The 25,349-nt window shown below is 42.0% G+C and overlaps 5 protein-coding genes across 5 annotated transcripts; 4 read left to right on the top strand and 1 right to left on the bottom strand.

Annotated features, from left to right (window-relative positions):
• The first annotated feature begins 6,917 nt into the window (after positions 1 to 6,917).
• Positions 6,918 to 7,595, top strand: LOC308402559 (histone H2B 1/2). Its single transcript, XM_080891497.1, has one exon. It carries the CDS (start codon positions 6,926 to 6,928, stop codon positions 7,298 to 7,300), a length of 375 nt encoding a protein of 124 aa, XP_080747623.1. The 5' UTR covers positions 6,918 to 6,925; the 3' UTR covers positions 7,301 to 7,595.
• A 1,304-nt stretch (positions 7,596 to 8,899) lies between these two features.
• On the top strand, positions 8,900 to 10,795 carry LOC308411504 (histone H4-like). The gene is made up of 2 exons (XM_080905421.1): positions 8,900 to 9,217; positions 10,357 to 10,795. Exons 1-2 carry the CDS (start codon positions 8,910 to 8,912, stop codon positions 10,565 to 10,567), a joined length of 519 nt encoding a protein of 172 aa, XP_080761547.1. The 5' UTR covers positions 8,900 to 8,909; the 3' UTR covers positions 10,568 to 10,795.
• Positions 10,796 to 13,418: 2,623 nt separating this feature from the next.
• LOC308411499 (histone H1-like) lies at positions 13,419 to 14,187 on the top strand. Its single transcript, XM_080905406.1, has one exon. The coding sequence runs from the start codon at positions 13,467 to 13,469 to the stop codon at positions 14,100 to 14,102; it is 636 nt and encodes a 211-aa protein (XP_080761532.1). The 5' UTR covers positions 13,419 to 13,466; the 3' UTR covers positions 14,103 to 14,187.
• A 1,423-nt stretch (positions 14,188 to 15,610) lies between these two features.
• Positions 15,611 to 16,204, bottom strand: LOC308393599 (histone H2A-like; the record flags this gene model as incomplete). Its single annotated transcript, XM_080877493.1, has 1 exon — positions 15,611 to 16,204. One exon carries the CDS (start codon positions 16,202 to 16,204, stop codon positions 15,818 to 15,820), a length of 387 nt encoding a protein of 128 aa, XP_080733619.1. The 3' UTR covers positions 15,611 to 15,817.
• Positions 16,205 to 16,511: 307 nt separating this feature from the next.
• On the top strand, positions 16,512 to 16,944 carry LOC308404599 (histone H3.2). Its single transcript, XM_080894737.1, has one exon. The coding sequence runs from the start codon at positions 16,529 to 16,531 to the stop codon at positions 16,937 to 16,939; it is 411 nt and encodes a 136-aa protein (XP_080750863.1). The 5' UTR covers positions 16,512 to 16,528; the 3' UTR covers positions 16,940 to 16,944.
• The last annotated feature ends 8,405 nt before the right edge of the window (positions 16,945 to 25,349 follow it).

The raw sequence follows: 25,349 nt of genomic DNA, 5'->3' as shown, positions 1-25,349 counted from the left end.
TCCTTCTGCATCAGGCACTGGGTTCAACTCAGCTCGGAATCTAACCGGCGAAAGCAACCGATCCTGCTTTTATGCATACTTCAGACTGTGACAGGGACCTCTCCCCGACTTAGTTATTTAAGGAGCCACGAATCCCCAGGTCACCACCCTGGATCTCCTGCCTTCAAGTCCTAGCCCTGCGTCCGAGACTAGGTGGGGTAACCAAACCCGTGACACGCGCAGGTCATGCGGTCATGTGATAGTTCGCGCTGATGGACATAGGAAGTGTTACAAACAGCTGATCGGATCGGCAAAGCGTGTTTCTGGAATATTATGTTTTTGTTGCTACAAGCGCTTTTTATGCAGTTTTTGCAAAGCTTTATGTGGAAGGAAACTGTGACCTAGGACAAGCTGATGGCATAAGATGTAAGTACAATTCCTCCGGTTACATATGAAAAAAAATTATTGCGCTAGCTCACGTGGTTGCAGAGCTACCGGGATTTAAAAATAGTTACGCAAAATGGAGCGTGTCCGCTCCTACCAGTTCTAAAGGGTTAATCATGTGAGCTAGCTCTCTGTTCGCCTCGTTTCACGATCTCAGCTCTGCCAATTCATCTCTGGGCCTCGAGCGAATTCCCAAGGGTTTCGGCACCAAAACTGTTGGGAAATCAGTTTTACCCCGGTTCTTTTTATTCCTCGAGCATCCAGAGATGGCACCGGACTCAGTAGTCATTTTCACAAAATCTTTATTCATCTTTATTCATCTTCATTCATCTTTACTCTTCTTCATTTAAGCATGCACTTCTCGAAGGGAAGACGAGGCCGGTGTTGTGCCAAAAAGTCATTGTCTGCCAGAAACTGATTGCCGTCCGTGGGAGCGCGCGCAGCTGCTTAAAGCTGCAGCGCCCGGATTACTTGCGTTGCCAGCTACTTCTGTGCAACTGATATAACGTGGAGGGAAAAAACCCAAACACATTTATGTGACGTTAGCGTGCTTGTGATTGTGGACTATAACTTGTCACTGAAACAATAATTCTGCTTCAAACTTGGCGGCTGTCATCTAGAAGGGTCATATGTCAAATATTACATCTCAAACAGTCCCTTAGAACTGCTGGATAACCTGTAAAGAAACATTAACATTGATAATATGCCATTTTCAGCCTGCCAAAAAGTGATTGTGGCCTATATCTTGTCACTGAAACAATGTTTCTGCTTCAAACTTGGTGGATGCCATTCAGAAGGGTGTATTTATCACCCCCAACAGTCCTTTTGAATGTCTCCCTAATTCTGAGGTCTCAAGGTTGGCAAGTATGGCCACAACACCTCACTTTTTTGCCACATGTATCGCAAACCACGGTCGTGTTCAAATTCATGGGGACCCGGCCTTCGCGGTCTACGTGGGCCGGGTCCTCAGAAGGTCAGGTAGGCCGGAAGTAAACGGCCGTGAAATTGGACGGTGTAGCCTTCTGATTAGCGTCACCGCTGTCTCGGTGGAGTTTAATAAACTCAGCCGTCTGCTCCTTGCTATCTAAAATATAACAGGACACTGGCGTAAATTCTCGACTGTCTCACACTTGTGTTTAATCAGTTTTCTGTTTGACGTTTAGTCAGCTGTGTGAAAACCAAGGAGGAACCCACTCGGGGGATTAATAACGTTTTATTTTATCTAATCTAATCTAATCTAATCTAATAACTTTAATCTCAGCCAAACCGATTTACTCACGAACAAACAAAACACTGAAAAAAGCCCAACAATAACATTTTTAGGTTGTCTAAGTGACTTATATATAACGTTTAACACGAGCAGCGAACGTCTGCTGTTTGTGGAGGTAAAATACATCCGCACATGACTCCAACTACGCTCAGCCATTGTTGTGAGTGCGCACGCCAGCGGCTGCAAGACATTTATACAGCCGCATTTCGCACATAACTATGAAAGGAAGTAGTTCCTTTGAATGTAGACAATCCGAATGCTACAGTTTCTTTCCACTGTGTTCCTGTTAGGCCATGATGGTTTTTTTAGCGACTTTTCGGACAGCCAATAGCGATTTTCCTTACTGAGGAGTTGGCAACACTGCAACCTGTAGATGATCACTAGCTGGAACCCTCATCCTCTCACCCGGGCCACTAACCCCTCCTGTGCCAATAAGTACAGTTATAGTTCATGATTCATTCACAACCGTTCTTCACAGAAACACCTTATGAACTTTGTCTCCTCTCATTGCAGGCATTCAGAAACTTCTGGTTTCGTTCCCTGGCCCGAAAACTCCCTTTTCCCTCACCTCACAGAATCCCTGTGTCCATAGTTATTCGAGTGCCTTATGTTATTTTTTACAGTTCATGTTTTCTACTTGCTTTCAAGTAAATCACACATCTCTCACAGGTCACGTCACACCATGATTCACAGTTGACAGTCAAGCCATCGCTATTACACTCTTTTGTAAATAAAGACTTGTAAATCCCATTCACCAGTGCCTCCGTGTGTGATCTGCATTTGAGTCCGTTTGTCTGATTCAGCTTTCCGACGTGACCGAAAGCCCCCCCCCCCCCTTCTCTAAGGAACTGGGCGGGTCGGGGGGTTGTCTCTGCACTACTTATGGTACGATAAGGTACAAGAACATATTTAAACACAAGAGTCACCATAAGTGCATGTGGCACCAGGACACCCTAGGTCACATGCTGATCGGTTTTGTAAACATCATCAGATATCCGGCCGTATGTTCTGGACACTCGAGTGATGAGAGGTGCTAAGCTGTCAAAAGATCCCCACCTGGGGTGAGATAAATCAGGCAGCGTGGGAGGACACTGGACAGACCTAAATGTTTAATGATGGTGTGTTGGGAATACTTAGTAGAGGCATCTTCCACTCTCACCTACGGCAGAGCTTTGACAGGAGTCTGTACGACACTGAGGACATTGAAACTGACTGGACCATGTTCAGCACCTTCATCACTGAAGCTGCATTGAGCTGTGGCTGTAAGATGGTTGGTGCCCTTTTGTGGTGGTAACTGCTGAACCACATGGACACCGGAGGTGAAGGGAGCCACCAGGCTGTAGAAGAATTCCTATTGGGTTGGGGTAGCCTGTGGGACCTCGGAGGCAGCCAGAGGGCACTGATTGGCCAAGTGGAATGTGTAGCACTCATTTTTAACATAAATGGTCATTCACATAATTTGTATTCTGTGCCATTTTTTTCATGTCACTGTTATAATGAAGTACTTTATTAGCTTTTCACCTGTCATACATTTTTTTTTGTTTTTTATTATTGCTTTGTTGTGTAGTGTCATCATGTTTTTGTGAGGGTTTGCTCTTTTTGTAGGGCGGCTACAGTCTGGCTTTCCCCTACAACCGACTCAGATGAAATTCTCTTCATTTGCACCAGTGACTGTAAAAAAACGTAGATGACCTAATAGCTCCCAAAGAATGAAGCCAGTCTATATCGCCACCCGGTGTCTCGCTGCAGCATAGGTTAAACACCCGCCTTCTTCATGATAGCAGATGGGACTGGAGCCAGACTAAAATAAAAAAATTCTCCTCAGATAAATTTTCCTAAAGATTTTTTCATTCATTATCAGCAGTTCCCATGATGCATATTTGTCCTCAAGGGCTCTCCTTTATCACATGTTTGATTCTAATTACTAGCATAATGCTGTTAAATTGGGCTGTGACGTCAGCTTTAACTGGCAGCTGCAGTCACAGAGAAACTTGAGCCTCTCTGTTTGGGAATAGCAGATAGAGCGGGGACGCTGAGAGGAGGTCCAGTGTTTATGTTACAAAACCACGACCGACTGTTTCAACCTGACAGCCTGAGGTGTTCTTCAGTAAACTGGACTGAATATGTGCAAACAGCAGCATGTTTTCTGTCTCTTGCCACAACTGTATTTACATGCTGAAACCGATTACAGCCATTTGGCAGCTTAAGTTCAAAGTTATGTTTAATGTTTTCACTGATCAATAATTTTAGAACTGACAACTGACTCTGTGTGTGTTTGTTTATTTATTTATTTATTTTACTGAGTTTTTATTAAATACTAAGGTAAAAAAAACAAACAGTCTATGAGCAATACCTCATCAAGAATCATTCAAAGCTAACATGTGCAGTACTCCGTACAGCTTACATCCTTAGAAAGTAACCACTTCAAGCATTAAGCCTTTGAGGTTCACACCAAGAAAACTGCAATTTAAGAAATAATTCTTTGCATTGGTTATTCCTTTAGAACAACAGCAACAAAGTTTAGATATTTTTTTAACCAACTCTATAGTTTTTTAAACATAGTCCTCTACCAAACAGTAGAGATTTTCATTCATGGCAAAACTCAGAATACAAAAAATATTTTTTTTAAGTTTAATAAAACTTATAAACTTCTGCAACTTCGCAGCAGAGTACACTGAACATATAAAAGAGAGTTGTAGTGCTATAGAACCCACTGCCATTGAGATTTAGAGGCGTTAGATTTCCGGTGATATGCAACAAAGCACTGCTGGTGGGCATTCTTCACAGAAACACTTTGCACTTCTGACAATTTCACCTTGACACTCCCTTTGGACAGAGGTTACACCGGCCTCGGTTGTCAGAGTGAAGTGGCAGGTGTCCCAAGTTGTCATAACGCACATCTTGTTGTGGATGTGAAGGTCTTGGGGTGAAATGTTTCTGCTGAGGCAACATTTGAGGTGGAGAAGAAGATGATGGTCGACCAACCTTTGATGGAAACTGCTAGACAAAACCTTTTGACAGGGAGCGGTTTCACATTCAGTAGGGCACAGTCCCTCTTGTGAACAAGCCAGGCATTTGAGATGCCAAACAGCGGAAAATACCATCGCCTTGATTTTGCTGGAGTCCTGTACATTATTCCTGCGGAGAAGCTTGTAGTAGACTCCAGCCACCACTTGCCGTTACTTATTAGGGTGTGACCCTAACCCTAGATATGAAGCAGGGTGGGAGGGATATTCCTGCTGAGGTCAGCTGTTCAGTGTAAGTGATGTCCTGCTTTAATTTAGAGATTGCCGAACTGCTGCTTTGCCTGGGTGGATTTCTGGCTATTGGGCCGAGGTCCTTATACACCGGTGGCTATTTTCATTTGTTTTAAAATCGGTTTAACTTGACAGGAGCTGAAGGCTAAGATGGAGTAGATGACCTGCTCCACCTCCTGACCTATAGTCACCTCAGTAGTGTTGCTAGCAGAAGTTGAAGTAAATTATGTAGAAATATTCATTCATATTCTTTTCTACTCACAAAAAGCATGAATTCAGTCTCCTTGAAATTAAGGGACAATTTATTGATATCAAACCACATCTTCAAAATTTCCAGTTCATTTTCAATTCTATACAAGAGATCCTTTACATTACCTTTATGCTACCTCCAGTAACGCTGTGGGAACCTTGGAGTCATTTTTGACCAGGATATGTCCTTCAACGCACATATTTGGTGGGCGACCGTGGCTCAGGGGGTTGGGAATCGCATCTGTAACCGGAAGGTCGCCGGTTCGATCCCTGGGCTCTCTGTCCTGGTCGTTGTGTCCCTGGGCAAGACACTTTACCCTACTTGCCTACTGGTGTTGGCCAGAGGGGCCGATGGCGCGATATGGCAGCCTGGCTTCTGTCAGTCTGCCCCAGGGCAGCTGTGGCTACAACTGTAGCTGCCTCCACCAGTGTGTGAATGTGAGAGTGAATGAATAGTGGTATTGTAAAGCGCTTTGGGTGCCTTGAAAAGCGCTATATAAATCCAATCCATTATTATTATTATTATATTAAACAAATGTGTAAGACTGTGTTCTTCCATTTGCACAACATCTCTAAAGTTAGAAATATCCTGTCTCAGAGTGATGCTGAAAAACTAGTTCATGCATTTATTACTTCTAGGCTGGACTACTGTAAGTCATCATTATCAGGATGTCCAAAAAACTCACTGAAAAGCCTTCAGCTAATCCAAAATGCTGCTGCAAGAGTCCTGACAGGGACTAGGAAGAGAGAGCATATTTCTCCTGTTTTGGCTTCCTGTTAAATCCAGAATTGAATTCAAAATCCTGCTCCTCACATACAAGGTCTTAAATAATCAGGCCCCATCTTATCTTAATGACCTTGTAGTACCATATCACCCTATTAGAGCACTTCGCTCTCGCTCTGCAGGCCTACTTGTTGTTCCTAGAGTATTTAAAAGTAGAATGGGAGGGAGAGCCTTCAGTGAATATAAAGTTTACAGCATATCTTGTCACTGGTAATTGTTTGCAATGTTTATATATTTATATTATTTACTGTAGGTATTGGTGAAAAAAGCTTTATGTTGTGAAAAACTGAAATCTGGAAATTAGAATTGTTGTGCCTTATTTTGTTGATGTTTTTACATATATTCCTTTTGAAAATGGTAAAATTTGTATATTTATTAATTTTTGTTTATCTGATAAAATTTATTTAAAAAATAAATCGGATATTTCAAACAGTTACTCACTACTTGAGTAGTCTTTTCGCCAAGTACTTTTTTACTCTTACTTGAATAACTTTTTTGACATCTACTTTTCACTTTTACTTGAGTAATAATATTTTAAAGTAATGCTACTCTTATTTGAGTACAATTTTTGGATATGGATGTAACACAGAGACATGGAACACAGAGACACGAAACCAGGCAGAATTGTTTCATTGTTGTCTGAAGACAATACTGCTACTAACACATCCATATCTGCCACACAGAGCTCCACATGTACTGCTCATTTAGAACAAATGACTGTCAGCAAACGAGGACACAATCACACAGCCCACTGTCTTTGTTAGATGCGCGCCTGTTTCAGCAAAGTTCACAAACTCCCTCCAACACAACGTCCGGCCCACTGTGCGGCTCCACCAATGAGATCCGAGGGCCCGCGCAGTGGTATTAGCATACAGCCTGTATAAAAAGCGCCGCTCTCGGTCACGGCGCTCATTCGTTACTGCAGAGTATCGAGGAACGAAAATGCCTGAACCCGCCAAGTCAGCGCCCAAGAAGGGCTCCAAGAAAGCCGTGACCAAGACCGCCGGCAAGGGCGGCAAGAAGAAGAGAAAGACCAGGAAGGAGAGCTACGCCATCTACGTGTACAAGGTGCTGAAGCAGGTCCACCCTGACACCGGGATCTCGTCCAAGGCCATGAGCATCATGAACTCGTTTGTCAACGACATCTTCGAGCGCATCGCTGCCGAGGCATCTCGCCTGGCCCACTACAACAAACGCTCCACTATCACTTCCAGGGAGATCCAGACCGCAGTGCGACTCCTTCTCCCCGGTGAGCTGGCCAAGCACGCAGTGTCTGAGGGCACAAAGGCCGTCACCAAGTACACGAGCTCAAAGTAAACTGACTGCAACTCAGACGTCAACACAACGGCTCTTTTCAGAGCCGTACACGTCATACTGACGAGCAGAATTCCTGCCGTTAAACATGCAGCTCACTATGTTACAACTACTATAATCACGTATGTCCACTTTTGTGTCACTGGGTGGTATCAATCCGCTTTACTGACCCTAGTCTACAGAAATGTGTTCTGGTTTTTACTTTGTAGTGACTTTGTCTTTCTACAGACACAGCTAATGAGATTTTTTTTTTTTTTTAATTAAACACTTGGTATTAGTTCAAAGAATACTTTTTTTTTTTCTTCTGCAGTGTGTACAGAATGCAGCGGCAAGACTTTTAACTGGTACAAACAAGAGGTCACACATTACTCCAGTTTTGGCTTCTCTTCATTGGTTGCCTGTAAATTTTAGGGTTCATTTTAAAATTTTAGTTTTAACTTTTAGAGCTCTGCACGGTGAAGCTCCCCAGTACATCTCTGACGTGCTGAAACCTCATGCTTCATCCCGAGCACTTAGGTCTTCAAGTCAGAGGCTACTGGTGGTCCCACGTACTAGGTTTAAAACACGTGGGGATCGGGCTTTTCAGGCACTGGCACGTAGGCTGTGGAACTCTCTGCCGTTGTCTTTACGCTGTCTAGACTCTACTGACTCCTTTAAAAAGCAGCTGAAGACATTTTATACAAACGGGCTTTTAATTAATTTTAACTTGTATGTCTGATCTTATTGTAAAGCACTTTGTGATTTTTATCTGTGAAATGTGCTATATAAATAAATTTTACTTTTACTTAGGATTTGTTCCACTATGCAAAGAGTGCAGAAAAACTGGTAGAGATGCAGTTACAGTCTACGTTACAGTCTACCTGGGTCCCACCAACTATCAGCTAAAGAGAAGAAATAAATTCAATTGCTGCACATTTTCTAGACCCGTCTGTGGTCCTGTCTGTTATATGCAGCACCATGCTCTTGTTTCACTGTTAAAAGTTAGCAACTACATTTTAAAATATTCTATTAAACAACACATAATACATTTATAGATGCATATTATTATTAAAATATATAATATTGTTTTATTTTTATTTTTTTTAAAGCCTACACTGGCTGTTGTAGTGGAAGTAAACTCTACTTTACAACCTTACCTGACTAAATCTAGGCCAGTGGAATTGACATTCAGTAATTTCAAGGACACATTTTATTCCAAGCTGAGCCCGTACTGCTATTTATTTTTTACCATGTATTTATTTCATTACTCGTTTCATAACCATTTTGATTCATGTACATTTGAACATATGGAGTTCTGTAGTGTTAAGGCCCTCCCAGCTGGAGGAGAAGAGTCAGTGGCTGCCCTGTGTCCCCCCCCTCAGTACTTTTCCACTAAAGCTGAGGTTGAAAGTTGCGATTTGGTGTGAGCCTCCCTTCCGTTAGACTTAATTTGTCATTAACAAAAGACAACATTTCCACATTTAGAGAGTAGAAGAGTGGGCGGGGCCACTGAGCTTCGAGCGGTCCAGCGAACCGTCTGTTTTCTTTTACGTCCGCCGAGCACAGACAATAACACGGCTCCGTGGGGTTGAGATTCATTCGACTTTGTTCATTCAGAGAAGAAACTTTAACCATGAGTGGACGAGGCAAAGGTGGCAAAGGACTCGGAAAAGGAGGCGCCAAGCGTCACCGTAAAGTTCTCCGTGATAACATCCAGGGCATCACCAAACCGGCCATCCGCCGTCTGGCTCGCCGTGGCGGAGTGAAGCGTATCTCCGGTCTGATCTACGAGGAGACCCGCGGTGTGCTCAAGGTGTTTCTGGAGAACGTCATCCGCGACGCCGTCACCTACACTGAGCACGCTAAGAGGAAGACTGTGACCGCCATGGATGTAGTGTACGCTCTGAAGAGGCAGGGCCGCACTCTGTACGGCTTCGGCGGGTAAACTCATTCTCTCAAATCCATCAAACGGCTCTTTTAAGAGCCACCCACTTTCACTTTAAGAGCTTTGTTCTGCCATCTTGTGATATTAATCCGCTGTATTGAACCCTAGTCAACAGAAATGTGTTCCTGCTTTTTACTTTGCCAAAAGACATAGTTACTACAAACAGAATTAATGCGACTTTTTAGTTATCTCCTGGTTTTAGTTCAAAGTATACTTTTTTTCTTATATGCAAAGTTGCGCTAATCATAAGATTAAAATGCTTTGGCACAAAACTAGAATCAACATTCATGTTGCAGCTTTTCATTGCATGGTCGTGTCTGTATAGTTTTGGTCGTCTGTATTCGTCTTGTTGCAGTTTTCGGCTTCTGCTGTGAGGTCCCACCTCCATGCACTTACACAATTAATCGCTAGACGGGTTTTTTTTTTTTTATAAATATTTTAGGGAAATTTTCCTATACATATCTTTGACCTGGGGGCAGAATTGATCGTGAAATGGAAAGAAAAAATGCGTATGAACTTACAAATTTACAACATGATGCATTTAAGGTAATCCCTTTTCCATTTTTATTTAAGAGGATTTGTTCCACTATGCGAAGAGGCTGGAGTGCAGAAAAACTGGTAGAGATGCAGTTAGTCTACCTGGGCCCCACCAACTATCAGCTAAAGAGAACAAATAAATTCAATTGCTGCACATTTTCTAGACTAAAATTTTGAGATTATTTCAAAAATAAAATATCTTTTTGTAACATTAAATGTTGCGAATCAAATGGAAGTCTTTCTAAAGTTTAATGATATTTATATTATGAAAAGCAGATTTTTGACATTTTAAGTTTTTCCCGTTTCCAGTTAAAATAAACACACACAAAACACAAGCAAACAGCCAGAACACAAAGCTGGAAAACTACGGAGCCCCGCAGGGGGCATGGGAGAAAAAAAAAATTAAGACTGACTTTTGCGAGATCTCGCAAAACTTTTAGCCGCATTCTTCGGACGCCGGCTCGAAGCCGACCGGGAGGTCGAGGCACGATGTGCCGGGAAAGCGGTGTTCCTCCCGGCTGTAGTAGCTCTCGACCTCCCGTTAGCTTAAATTAATCTTAATCCGTCTTAATTTTTTTTTCTCCCATGTCCCCTGCAGGCGCTCCATAGAAAACCCACCCGATCGACCAAAATCAACTCAAAATATTAGTGATGTGACGTTCTGTATCGAGGCTTCGAAGCTTGTGCCGAGTAATGGAGGGGGCGTTTCCGCGATGCGCGTATCGAGGCTTGCTTCATTTATGGGAGGAGCTGAAAATGATGACGTCCGAAGCCTCGCTGCCCGGCTGTACCACGTGACTGGTTCATGAAGTGGTTCGAACTTTGCCGCGAGATATGACAGCGATATAAACCCCTCAGACTTCATTCAAAAATGTGGGTGTTTGATGGAGAGTTGCGGTTAGTGAGAGTTTGGAGACAGTTTGGAGGTTTATGAGAGTGAGGAGAGAAAGTCAGGAGAGAATGGAGCCAGCTAAGAAGAGGAGGATGTCCTCCCCTGTGTGGGAACATTTTGATCTTATTCCTCCCAACAAAGGTATGTAAATTTCTACAGAAGATGTATTTTCATAATACTGATGGTGCAATACAATTTATGTTAAGCGCCTTTACTTTTGTACAAGGTGAAGTGTTTGCTCTGTGCCAGGGAGCTGGGATATAACAACAACACCTCATCCATGCTCAGGCACTACAGAGCTTTGCATGAGAATAAGGGGAACACCGATTGTGGAGCAAGACCAGGTGAGCCATCAAATGCAATGATAATATAGCATGCAGTAATGTTACTAAATGATATAACAATATTATACAACTGTTATAAGTTACGTGTGTGATATTTATATTTGTGCTTTGTTCTCCTGAGGAAAGACAATAAAGACAATCTCAAATAGATGAAGACCTGGTTAGCATGGTGATTGAGGACTTCCAGCCATTTAGCATTGTGGAGGACAAACGATTCAAAAGATTCGTTAAATCATTAAATCCTAGCTATGTTCTCCCCACTAAAGGTTATAGAAGCAGTGAAAATTTAGTTTTTACACAAAATATGGGCAGGACTGACGCCTCAGTGTGTAGCTGTCCATACCTCAACGTTACAAAAGCACAACTACCGTCCACACCCCAACCACACCTCACCTCACAGTAAATGATCATTTCCATTTTAAGCATTTCCAAATGATCATTTTCCGTACTGCCAGTATAAATATACACAGTATGCTGCCATCACTACAATATACATGTTTTACACACTCCTTTTGTTGTTGACATTTACAGGCTGTGTGCAAAAGGCCACACTCTTCAAATTCATGCCAACTAATATTTTTACGTCCAGTAGGTGTCCTGCTAGAGCAAATGAAGCTTCAAGAAGCTTTGCGCTGGGGTGAACCAATTGGATGAAAAGCTTCAGTGCTTCATGAAGCTTCATCTGCCCATCACTAGAAAATACTGCCACACAACAGAACCTCCTCTCCTCCTCCTCAAAAAACTCCACAAATGAATGAGTCACCTGCTTATAAACCATTGAATCAGACACCGAAGCCGTTAGACTCTAAATGAAGCTTCGGACGTCACTGATCACGTGATTCTGGCCAAACGAATCAAGCTTCGACACAGTGCTTCTGAAGCAGTGTGTTGATTTTTTTGACACATGCTTCAAGCGAGCCATCACTACTTCACTGTGTACTGCACTGCACATGGTTGAAATGACAAACCCACCTAACTTGATGTGCACTTTAACACACAACTAGACTAACCAGGATACAAAGGGCTAGTTTGTTGGACTATTAGAGGGCAAAAAATGGCTAATTAGATGTCAAAGTGTATACTAAGAAAGATATGAATTGGTATCATCATTTTTTTTGTATTTTTTTCCTCACTTGTGGTGCCCCTGGATGGATGACACTGTTAGCATTTGCCTATACTGCCTATGCCACAGGCAGGCCCTGCTGTGTCCTTCACATCCAGCTTTCCTAGCAATTCCCAGAGGAATTTCCATCAAAGCTTTCTTCAATCTAACTCCTAATTTGATGGCTCCATAGCCACCTTTTATATAATGCAACTATTGTAGTAAGTGCTGTGCATAAGATGGAGGAGTTGTACAGGAGGTAGGAATGATTTCCTGTGGTGTTCAGAGGGGATTTTTGGTCATCTCAGTCTCTCACTAAACACACTCCGGTGACTGGTCAGCACATGATGGTGTGGGTCAGGGGTATTGTTCAGGATTTGACTTATGCACAAAAAAAAATTGTGGTCACATATTTTTCAGTAGGTGGGATAATAACAGAATCCTCCAGAAAGAGGAGCAGATATACTGGGCATGAGACAAGCTTTATTAGTGCCAGAGCTGGGAAATGCACCGACATGGGCAGAGCAGGATAAAATAAATAACAAATAATAACAACAACCTTATTATATTATGATAATAATAAATAGAATAGATACAAGGATAAAATAATTTTTGACTAATAGCGAAAGAGAGTGATTAACAGTGAGATGGCTGTGTGTTTTTAGCAGGTGTTGAGTATTACACATTGAGATACTCAGTGATCAGTTTGTGGATGCAGACTAAGAGATCAAAGCCAAAGTGTGGAAGCGAGCTGCTGTAAGGTCACTAATGAAGCTTCTGTACAACAATGTGAGTGAAACTGTGCTTTGGTTAGAAGTGAGCAGCTGTCACACAAGTCTCGCTGCTCCGTGGGCCTGCAGCAGCATCGGTGTGTTTGCTGGGAGCTCGCAGCGTCACTTTGTCCCACAGCTGCGCTCACCAGATGCTGCTTTTAACTCGGAGTGCGTGAACAAACATGTGTATCAGCTAGAAAAGGCTTTTTACGGAGCTCTGCTGCGGCTCCACCGGTTTCAGCAGAGAAAAGAGTCCAAGAAGCCGCCGAGCAGCGCTGACCTCCGCACCGAGTCGCCGAGCTTTGGGAGCTCCACGAACCGAGAGCAGAGAGCACGAGAGCCCGACACGAGGCCTGCACGAGGAGACACAAGCCCGCTGTGGACGGCTCCACTGTCGACCTGCAGTGCTGCTCTCACACTCACTTTAAGCTCTTTGATCCCGAGACACGAAACACAAAATGAAGCTTTGCGAGACACGCGAGAGCGGCGCGCGCTGCCTTCACTCTCCACGGTTCTCATGATGCGTTTAAGTGCAGCGTGGCGCTTCCGACTTGCCATCACTGTACCGTGAATCTCGATCAGACGCGAAAGAGGAAAATGTCCGAGGAAGCTCCCGCACCTGCTGCCGTCCCGGCCAAGGCGGCCAAGAAGAAAAAGACGACGGCTTCCAAGCCCAAGAAGGTCGGCCCCAGCGTGGGCGAGCTGATTGTGAAAACCGTGGCCGCTTCCAAGGAGCGCAGCGGCGTGTCCGCAGCCGCGCTCAAGAAGGCTCTGGCTGCCGGAGGCTACGATGTGGACAAGAACAAGGCCCGCGTCAAGACCGCCATCAAGAGCCTGGTGGCGAAGGGCACTCTGGTGCAGACCAAGGGCACCGGGGCCTCCGGATCCTTCAAGATGAACAAGAAGGTTACTGAGAGCAAAGCCAAGAAGCCCGCAAAGAAAGCCGCTCCTAAAGCCAAGAAGCCCGCCGCGGCCAAAGCCAAGAAACCGGCAGCAGCTGCTAAGAAGTCGCCCAAGAAGGCAGCAGCTAAGAAGCCCGCAGCCGCTAAGAAGTCGCCAAAGAAGGCCAAGAAGCCCGCAGCGGCGGCCAAGAAAGCGCCCAAAAGCACCAAGAAAGCAGCAAAGAGCCCCAAGAAGGTGCTCAAGAAGGCTCCCGCAACAAAGAAATCCCCCGCCAAGAAGGCCGCCAAGCCCAAAGTCAAGAAGGCGGCCACAGCAGCCAAGAAGAAGTGAGCTGACACTGCTCTCACACTCAACAACGGCTCTTCTCAGAGCCACCACAGCAACACACAAGAGCTCCTTCCTCTCACTCACTCACCACTCTTGTCATTCACAATAATGTCCTTATTATTAAAGCGCTTTTTTTCCTCCATTGTCCTCATTACAAATACAACTTGGATTACTATCATGGTGCACATTAGTGCTGTCTAAGCAAGTCTACAACTAAGAATACAAATATTAACAACTCAATATTTACAATCACACATTCGTAATACAAGCCATCACACCGCTTCTTTTACTGTGAAACATCATACAAGAAATAAACTGTTAAAGGTTAGCAACTACATTTTAAAGTATTCTATTAAACAACACATAATACATTCATAGATGCATGTTATTATTCACATATGAAATATTGAGGTTTTTAAAAGCCTACACTGGCTGTTGTACTGGAAGTACACTGTATATTTTAATGATACCTAGCTAATATAATCCACTTTAAATGCTCTAATCTACAACTTTACCTGACGAAATCTAGGCCAGTTGAATTGATATTGTGTGATTTCAAGGACACATTTTACTCCAAGCTGAGCCCGTACTGCTATTTATTTTACCATGGAGTTCTGTAGCGTGAAGGATGAGGGGAATTAAATTATTTCAAAATATAGTCTTGAGGTTTACTTCTTGACCTCACCGATTCTTTGGAGCTGAAAAAGAGTCCGGGGCTGCCCTGTGTCCCCCTCCACTGTCCTCTAACCAGACTAGTAACTGTGGCTTCTTGTTCTTGGCTGAGGCAGCTTTCACTCACTTTATAACAGGCAGACCCCCACTGTCACTTTTGCATACTATACAGTTACACACCAAAGTTTATCGCTGAAAAAAGCTGATTTGGCACGTCAGAGGTCAGGGTTCAGCAACTTAGTGTCATTCTTGAGAGCTTTAAGGTCGCATGAAAAGCTTTGAGAACAAAAATCCACTATTGTCCTTAAAACAGGTTGACAAAGATATTCTAACAAAACCCACACTTAGGAATCATTTCCTGTTCTTCTGATCACCAGCTGCCCCCTATTATCCAAGTAAACCTAAACACATTCTATTCTTCGAATTGTTTTATTCTACTCACAATAGACACTAAACCCTAAGCGTAGATGTAAGTGCCTTGAGAAAATGTCCCAAATTCAGCAGCAGCGCTGAACACGTCGCAAACAGCTGCACATTTTCCTCCACCTGTCCCTCTCCACCTCACGTTGTTATATTTTCCTGTGTTTAACAAGGTTTGAACTGCGTGTTGTCTGTTTCCATGAGCTTAGAAACTGTTTTAATTATAAAGCGAGTGAACCATGATGAGTATCCAGTCAGTTAAGCTATTAGTGACATCCAATGTATTCTTAATTAGTAAGATGAGCAATGAGGTTGAACACGACCCCACACCACAACGCAGGAGACAGAGCTTTTTGCTGTAGTTTTATATCAAGACCTAAAGTTTGTTTTATTCACAAAAGAATAGACTAAACGCACACAGCTCTAGTTTTTTTTTTTGAAGGTGGATTTCAGTCTGTGACTAAGATGACATGAACGTACACTTCAAAGTAAATCAAGATGCATAATCTACATTTCCCAGGACACAAGTTGTTACAAACACTAACAGCAAGAAGGATGTTTGCTCAGAGAGAAGTGTTTGGCTCTTAAAAGAGCCTTTGTTTTTGGTGAAGCCGAGCGCTTTGCGTTTACTTGGCCTTGGCGGGCTTCTCGGTCTTCTTGGGCAGCAGCACAGCCTGGATGTTGGGCAGCACACCACCCTGAGCGATGGTGACTCCCCCCAGGAGCTTGTTGAGCTCCTCGTCGTTGCGCACAGCCAGCTGTAGGTGACGTGGGATAATGCGAGTCTTCTTGTTGTCGCGGGCTGCGTTGCCAGCCAGCTCCAGGATCTCAGCTGTCAGGTACTCGAGCACAGCTGCCAGATAAACAGGAGCGCCGGCTCCCACACGCTCGGCATAGTTACCTTTACGCAGCAGCCTGTGGACACGACCCACGGGGAACTGAAGCCCGGCACGGGAGGAGCGGGTCTTGGCCTTAGCTCTGGCTTTGCCTCCGGTCTTTCCGCGCCCACTCATTTTGACAGGTTCTTTTCTTCGTAGTATCGAGACTAAGAGAAAATATGGTCCGATCAGCTCAAAGCCTCGCTTATATTTCCGCAGAGCGCGCGCAGCTTCGTCACGCACCAATCGCAGAGAGACTTGCGGCAGCGCGCAACATCAATGCACTTTTCTCCAATGAGCAGCACACACCGAGGCGGGCGGTGCTCCACGTGGAGCCCGTCACCAATCACGAGCCGGAGCGGCACCGCGTCACAGCCAGTCACACACTTTAAGAGCAGCGAGTCTCCTCTGTTCGCTACATTTTCTGTTCTTATCACAGGGAAAGAAAAGTGAGGAAGAATGGCAAGAACCAAGCAGACTGCTCGCAAGTCTACTGGCGGCAAAGCCCCCAGGAAGCAGCTGGCCACCAAGGCCGCCCGTAAGAGCGCCCCGGCCACCGGAGGCGTCAAGAAGCCCCACCGTTATAGGCCTGGTACCGTGGCTCTGCGCGAGATCCGCCGTTATCAGAAATCCACCGAGCTGCTGATCCGCAAGCTGCCCTTCCAGCGTCTGGTCCGTGAGATCGCTCAGGACTTCAAGACCGACCTGCGCTTCCAGAGCTCTGCTGTCATGGCTCTGCAGGAGGCAAGCGAGGCTTACCTGGTCGGACTCTTCGAGGACACCAACCTGTGCGCCATCCACGCCAAAAGGGTCACCATCATGCCCAAAGACATCCAGCTGGCTCGCCGCATCCGCGGAGAGAGAGCTTAAGCTGCACGCTCTCCTACCAACAACGGCTCTTTTCAGAGCCACCTCACTCACACCAAGAGCTCGGTCCAGTAGTAGTAGCAGCTCATTAGAAGTTAGCAGGGAGTTAACTCGCTAGCTTCTAAATACAATATAGCATGTCCTGACTGCGGGGTTTTGGAAACAAATTCAAACGTACAGCTCTGTTATCACTTCCAGCATAAATGAAGACAGAAAACTAAACAGCAGTGACGTTTGTAGGGTTACTGAAGTTGGGCTAGCTGGTATGATGATGTGCTACGTGACCGCTAGCGACACAGCTATGTTAGCATAATATAAACAAGCTAACTTTTTTTTCCACTCGATAAAAGTTAACGTGAGTGTTCTCGGTGGTCAGGAACAAATGTAATCGCATGGCAGGATGCTGTAAAAGGACCAAACTTCAGCCAGGAGAACAACAACAATTTTACAAAACTGCGAGTAAAGAACTGTCTGAATTGTTAACTCAGTATTTTAATGAAGGAATAGAAAGAGAAACAATGGGTAAATCGTTTTATGAAGGAGTTATGTGTTTATTATATAAGAAAGGTGATAGAGAAGATATTAACAATTATAGGCAACTGACAATAATGAATGTAGATTATAAGATTTTTGCTAAAATAATTATGTCTAGACTAGAGGATGTATTAGATATTATCATTGAAAAAGAACAAACATGCGCAATTAAGGGACGATTGATGTGGGATAACTTAAGTATGTTAAGAGAAATTATTTATAATGGAAAGGACTCAGAACTCTGCATTTTAGGATTAGATCAAAGGAGGGCTTTTGATTCTGTTTCCCACTCTTATTTATGGAAAGTAATGAAAGCTTATAATTTTCCGGACCAATTTATTTCTATTATCCAATTGATTTATAAAAAGTCCCTAGTGCAAGTTAAGGTAAATGGAAAGCTCTCATCCCCCTTTAGTGCTGAGTGCGGGGTTAAACAAGGATGTCCTTTGAGTGCTGCGTTATATGTCCTTGCAATTAATCCCTTATTGAAAAGGATAAATGATGATAAACGGATCAAGGGATACGTCCTTGATAAATCCCTTAAAATCGCAGCTTTGGCATATGCAGATGACGTGACGGTGATAATTAGAAACCAAAACGAACTGTCTTCAGTTATGGAGATATTACACCATTACGAACAGGCATCAGGTGCCAAACTGAACCAAGACAAAACTGAAGGGGTGTGGCTTGGACATCCGACCAGACAACCTAAAATGAAGATCTCTCTTTGTAGGGAGATTAAAATTCTGGGTATATGGATTGATAATACTGACTCTAGTTTACTAAATTGGAATAAGAAAGAAAATGAAATTAAAATGGAAATTATGAAATGGGAAAATAAAGATACAAATTATAAAACACGTATTAATATTGTAAAAACACACATGATTTCGAAACTTCTTTTCCTTGCCGCAATTCTTCCTCCCCCGAGAACAACTGTAATGAAAATAAGTAAGATGTGCATTAAATTTATCTGGGGATCCAATCGAGAAGTGACTAAGAGGAAATTTATGTACAAGAGTAGGAAGCACGGGGGTTTGGGAGCCCCAGACTTAGAGATTGTTTTGCGAATTCCTTTTATAAAAATTACTCAAAGCGCAATTTCTCGGGGTGCCCCGTGGGTTCGAGGGAAGGAGCAATTGTGGCAAAAGAAAAGGGGCAGGGCCAGAGCGGGTGTTCCATACCACAGACTTATGTTCGGTGACTTATCAAGTCAATGGGAACAATATAGTTTAAATATTCTCCAAGATAATACGAAAAATATCTATAAAAAAATTAATCAAACCAAAAATGAAGGTGTAATTCAATATAAGTATGCAAATGAAGATGAAAACCTTTCAATAGTTAAAAATATACAAGATAAATTATTATCTGAAAGCATGAGAGACGTGGTATGGCTCATCTCGCTCGGGCGCCTCCCTGTGAGAGCGGTGGTAAAATGGAGTTGTTTTGTTACCACCATGAAATGTCCTATGACAGACTGTGATGAAGATGAGACCCTAGAACATCTTCTATTGGATTGTTATAGGACAACTGAGATCAGGCAGAAGATGACAGAGATTGGCTATGATGTGGATGTTAATATTAAAGCAGTTAAATATGGTTTGTTTAAAGAAAAAATGTGTGACGACAAAAGGAGACTCTTTTGGTTAGTAATGTGTGTAATTAACACACATATTTGGAAAACTCGTGCCAAAGGAGTGTTAGAACAAAAGATGATAAGTAGTGATGTGGTGAGTAAACATATCATTACAGACCTGCGGAGAAGACGAACAATGGACCTGAAACTTGGGAAAGTTTTCCCCTGGAACGAATTAAAACTGTAAGTCTTGTGAGCGTTGTGTGGACTCAAATGTTAGATTTTCCTCCTTGTTTCTCCCTTTTGTATGTGTTCATGGTTTTGTATATGTAATTGTATGTGTATGTGCATTTTATATGTAAACTTGTTTACTTTAAATAAAGTTAAAAAAAAAGAAAAGGAGGAAAATAAAAAAAAAAAAAAAAAAAGTAAAAGGACCAAACTTCAGCCAGGAGAACAACTTAGATAATCCATCCACAATATGAGGTTAGTCATACTGCTGCATGGGCTGGGCTGCAGTTACATCCTAAGGTTTTAAAAACTGAGCTTAATTAAATGATTAGTGGTAATAAAAGCCGAGGGAGGTCAACATTTGAGATCAAATAGAAGAAAATACAAAACATTAAACATGTTAACAACACAAAAGCCATATTAGACGCAGACTACTTTAGACCCGGAAGTAGGATTCGTCGCGTCATCACTGAACAACCGGATAGTTGAAATGTGCTATAGAATACTATAGTATTATACTGGATGACTGAGAACCTTCACAGACATATAGAATACTATAGACATGACAGTAAGGCAAACATGTTAATATTAGTTTGCAGAGGCTGTTAAAATGTTATCTAACGTTAACATGTTGGTGACACAATTTCATCCTAATGGTACTCACATATTCATAGGGTTCATTTTTGAGACAAATATCAAGATCGGCAGAAACACTGAAGCAGCTACCCATTGTATTCTTGTTGTCATCTATGTCCAATTGTCAGGTGACAGAAGAACCAACACAGTGTCCTATAACTGAAGTAATGTTGTTAAGTCCTTAAAGTCATATTCTTTTATTGTCATGACTGTATTTCAAGCTTTTTTTTTTGTATGATACCTGATTTATATGGAATATGACTGAAGTAAACTAAAGTCTAAAATTCTTAGTCTGTCATTTGTTCAATAGTAATTTAACATTAAGTAATTCAAACTATGAATTGTAATTTTAAATTGTTTAAAAGCATGTAGAATAGCAAATGTAGGAAAGTATATTTCTCCTTTTTTATTTATTTTTTTTATCAAGAAACAAAGACAAAAAGCAGGGCAGGGTTCGGTGGTTGAATCGTCCGTCCCCACCAATGCCAAAAACAAATCTACGCCCTTGTCAGGATCATCCCCCACCACCTGCAGCTGGCCGTCCACAACGACGAAGAGCTGAACAAGCTGCTGGGCTGAGTGACGATCGCTCAGGGTGGTGTGCTGCCCAACATCCAGGCCAAGAAGAATGAGAAAGCTAAATAAAATCCAGCAACTTTCCTCAACCGACTAACGGCTCTTGTAAGAGCCACTCACAACCTCTGAGAGTACACTTGATTAAAGTAATGAAACTAAATATTTAATCCATAGGTGTCAAACTCATGTTCACACTAGAACTGAAGTGGGCCTGTTAGTCTATCAGTATGTGCAACACATTTAATTGTTTTACTGCATGCAGTAAAATTGTAAAGTTATTACCCAGACTTTTCTTTTCATAAATTTCCTGTAAAAACAAATCTGTGTAGTAAACTAAAACTAAAAAAAAAAAAGACAGCTGAGTAGATTAAAGAGGTTCAGATTTATAATTTTAAATCACTACAAACTCTCATTTAGGTCTAAGATTCATTTAGACCAACAGCGAACCACAGCTGTGAGCTACATGCAAACACACTTTGTGTGTGGTGTATTTTCTGTAATTCTGATCTGCTCCCTCAAAGGAGCTTTATTTATTTATTTATTTATTTTTTACCTGGAAGCACGTCAACGTAGACAATCTGGCAAAACTTCTTGTTTGTGATGTGGGTCGTTTCATCACAGAGCATTAACAGTTGCCTTTGATATTTTGTTTGCAGTTTAAACAGACATGTTCCATGTTGGTGAAAATAAAATTTCAGGCACACATCAGGAAGAGGCTTCGAAAGCTTCATAGGGCTTCATCCACTCATGTCCACCCTCTACTACAGCGGTCCCCAATCCCAGTTGACGTGGGCCGGCCATCACAGCTGATTTAAATGGATAAATTACCTTCTCAACATGTCTTGAAGTTCTCCAGAGGCCTGGTAATGAACTAATCATGTGATTCAGGTGTGTTGATCCAGGGTGAGATCTAAAACCTGCAGGGACACCGGCTCGTGGACCGGCCCTCGTGGACTGGGATTGGGGACCCCTGCTGTACTAGATCAAAGGTGGGTTGGTTATCTTAAAAAAAAAAAAAAGACCTACTACATAAGCACTAGTGATGTGTCAGTCGCGAACGAAATGGCTCTTAGAGCCGGATCTTTGACGTGAACGATGCGAGCCGGCTCCTTATCGCAAGATGTGGGTTGTTTTTTCTCTCTCTCTCTTTCTCTCTCTTTTCTTATGATTGTGGGTTGTGCTTTGCGCTGGGAAGGGGGGGGGTAGTTACACTCTCAGTACACTCACAGGAACAGAGCAGGAGGAAGAGAGAGGGAAAGAGAGCCAGGGACAACAACGTCACATTAGAAAGGTGTAGTAATCATCCACAACTATTTTTAGTTGAGGATGATAAAGGATTCAGAAAGTTTATTCATGCAGGCTCATATGACAGAGAATGTACATCTTTTTGTTTTCATATTTTAATTTATATTTAATTGTGTTGTGGTTTGCAGTGTTTTGTGTTTCACTTTAAATTTGTTTAAAAGGAAAAAGCTGAAAATGTAAATAGTTAAAAGCTGAACTGTGAATAGTTGATTTTTGTAATATATGATTTATTTCATTTTATGTGGAGTGAATAAATAAAAGTATATTTACGGTGGACCCTAGAGACAAAGCACGTACAAACCCCGAAGCACATACGAACTCCAAAACATGTAGAAAACACAACAGAAGTGCTCCAGGATGCTCGGTGCAGTGTTGAGCTTTTGTTACCTAGTGGCTACACAAGCCAGGAAGTACTAACGACCAGATTTGGTGTGTGGTAGTAACAGGTAAATGAACATTTTTTTAAAAATTATTTGAATATATATGAGTGCTTGTGTATAAATACACAAACAATACACATATGCTTTCATTTCTGTAATTAAGTGATCTAGGTAGCTCTGTTTTGGAAGTTCAGTTAACGCTAGGAATATGCTTTGGAATTTGTGCATGCTTTGTCTCCAGGGGCCACCGCATACATTTATATATAAACATGTATAAATAAAAACACTTTATTTTGCATTGGTATTTCCTTTTGTGCATAATTTCTTGTTATTGTTAATAAATTAAAGCAACAAAACAACCTGAAGAGCTGGCTCTTTTTAGTTAGCAGAGCCAGAAATCCCATCACTAATAAGTACTTCTGCTTTAAGCGGATTTGTGGCAGGACAGCATTTACAAATAAACTGGTTAATCAGTGAAATCTTTCAGTTCTTTCGTTTGGTCTACACTCCTGCTATAGTTGAGTTTAATGAAATAGTGGTATTGAATAGGTCTGTAACTTTAAGTTCAGTTTGTGGCTCTGTCAGTTAAGGAGAAAGGAAAGCACACATGATAAACGGGTTAATATTCCAGACTCAAGAAAAGCGAAAAGTTAATGTTTGGAATCTCAGTTGGTAATTGTTAAGTTATAACGTAGTACTTCAGAAGTTGCTGGGGATACTGGCAGATTGGTCTACTTTTTCATGACTTCCCTCTACATGACAAAAACCAACAAGATGGCAGAACAAAGCTCTGAAAGTGAAAGTGGGTGGCTCTTAAAAGAGCCGTTTGATGGATTGGAGAGAATGAGTTTAACCGCCGAAGCCGTACAGAGTGCGGCCCTGCCTCTTCAGAGCGTACACCACATCCATGGCGGTCACAGTCTTCCTCTTAGCGTGCTCAGTGTAGGTGACGGCGTCGCGGATGACGTTCTCCAGAAACACCTTGAGCACACCGCGGGTCTCCTCGTAGATCAGACCGGAGATACGCTTCACTCCGCCACGGCGAGCCAGACGGCGGATGGCCGGTTTGGTGATGCCCTGGATGTTATCACGGAGAACTTTACGGTGACGCTTGGCGCCTCCTTTTCCGAGTCCTTTGCCGCCCTTGCTTTTTTTTTTTTTTTTAAATTAAAAATCACTTTATTTAAATATCAAAATTCACAATTACAAATACACATAATACAAGCACCATGCACAAATTATTCACATCTTATTTTACATATTACAATAATAAAAGCTCCCACGGGCAGGTCTTTTCCTAACCACCCTTGCTATCTCTTAATAATTTACAATAGATACATTAATACAAAAGTTAAATAATACAAAAGTTAAATTAATCAAACATATTAACATTAATTATATCTTCAAAAGGTTATTCTTTTTTTGTTCTAAAGTCTTCCTCCTTCTCAGGTCTGTAAGGATATTTTTGCACACAGCAACGCTATCTATCATTTTTTGCTCAATGACCACCTTGGCTCTGGTTTTCCAAATGTGGGTGTTAATGACACACATAATAAGCCAAAAGAGGCGTCTTTTACTGTCATACATTTTTTCTTTAAACAGACCATATTTTATAGCTTGTATATTGTTGTCAATTTCAAAACCCATTTTAGTCATCTGTTGTCTGATTTCTACTGTTCTATAACAGGATAACAGTAAATGTTCAAGGGTTTCATCCTCGACACACCGTGGCATTGGACATTCTTTGGTGGTAACATAACAGCTCCACTGCACCACCGCTCTAACAGGGAGGCGTCCAACAGATATCAACCACACAGTGTCTCTCATATTTTCAGAGATTAATTTGTCGTAGATATTTTTAACTACTAGCGGGCATTCTTCTACGCCCACGCCCTTATATTTTATCTGTCCTTCATTATTTTTACTGTTAATTATATTGTATACTTGTTTAGTGGATACTTGTGTCCAGTTAATATTAAGGTCTTTCCACTGTTCCGTAGTGTCGCCAAAGAGGAGTTTATAATACGGCATATTGGATCTAGCCCTACCTTTTAGTTTTCCCCATTGTACTTCGTTACCTCTAATCCATGGGGTTCTCCTATTAAGAGCGCTAAACACATTTTTAATAAAAGGAATCCTCAAAGTGATACGGAGATCTGGCGCACCCAATCCACCACACTCTTTGCCTTTATACATTAAAGTTCGTTTCGTAACCTCACGGTTTGTTCCCCATATTAATTTAACACACAGTTTGTTTAAAAGTAAAAGTGATTTGTGAGGAGGAGGAAAAACTGTGGCAAGGAAGAGAAGTTTAGATACTATATGGGTTTTAACTATATTTACTCGTGCTTTATAGTTAGTATTTTTATTTTCCCACTTAGCAACTTCTTCTTTAATTTCACATTCCTTTTTAGACCAGTTTGACAAACAGGGGTCTCCTTTGTTGATCCAAATTCCCAAGACTTTCATTTCATCATTTACTTGTATGTTTATTTTCGGCTTTTGCAGTGAGGAACCAAACCACACGCCTTCTGTTTTTTCTGGGTTTAATTTTGCCCCTGATGCCAATTCATATTGTTTGAGGTGAAAAAATAGCCTGTCCAACTCATCCTGGTTCCTAATAATAACTGTAACATCGTCGGCATAAGCCATAGCTGTCACTCTATAGCCATCATTAAAACAGTAACCTTTAATATTAGTGTCTTTATTAATTAGTTTCAATAAGGGATTGATGGCTAAAACATACAAAGCAGCGCTTAGTGGGCATCCCTGTTTCACTCCACACGAAGCATGGAATTGTTCGGTCAAACTTCCATTTACCTTGACTTGTATGATGGATTTTTTTATATAACAATTTTACCATGGCGATGAAACCGTCCGGCATCCCATAGGCTTTCATAACTGCCCATATATACGAATGAGAAAGATAATCAAATGCTTTCTTTTGATCTAAGCTAAGAATAAAAAAGTCAGAGTCTCTTCTGGAGTATATTACCTCTCTTAGGGTGCACAGATTATCCCACATCTGGCGACCTTTTATAGCACATGTCTGTTCCCTCACAATAATTTTATCTAATATATCTTCTAGTCTATTCATTATTATTTTAGCTAATATTTTATAATCAACATTCATTATTGTTAGTTGTCTATAATTATTTATATCACTTTTATC

Source organism: Rhamphochromis sp. 'chilingali', assembly GCF_963969265.1.
Source record: "Rhamphochromis sp. 'chilingali' genome assembly, chromosome: 1".
NCBI classification, from domain to species: Eukaryota; Metazoa; Chordata; class Actinopteri; order Cichliformes; family Cichlidae; genus Rhamphochromis; species Rhamphochromis sp. 'chilingali'.
This window is presented reverse-complemented; position numbering and strand designations above follow the sequence as displayed.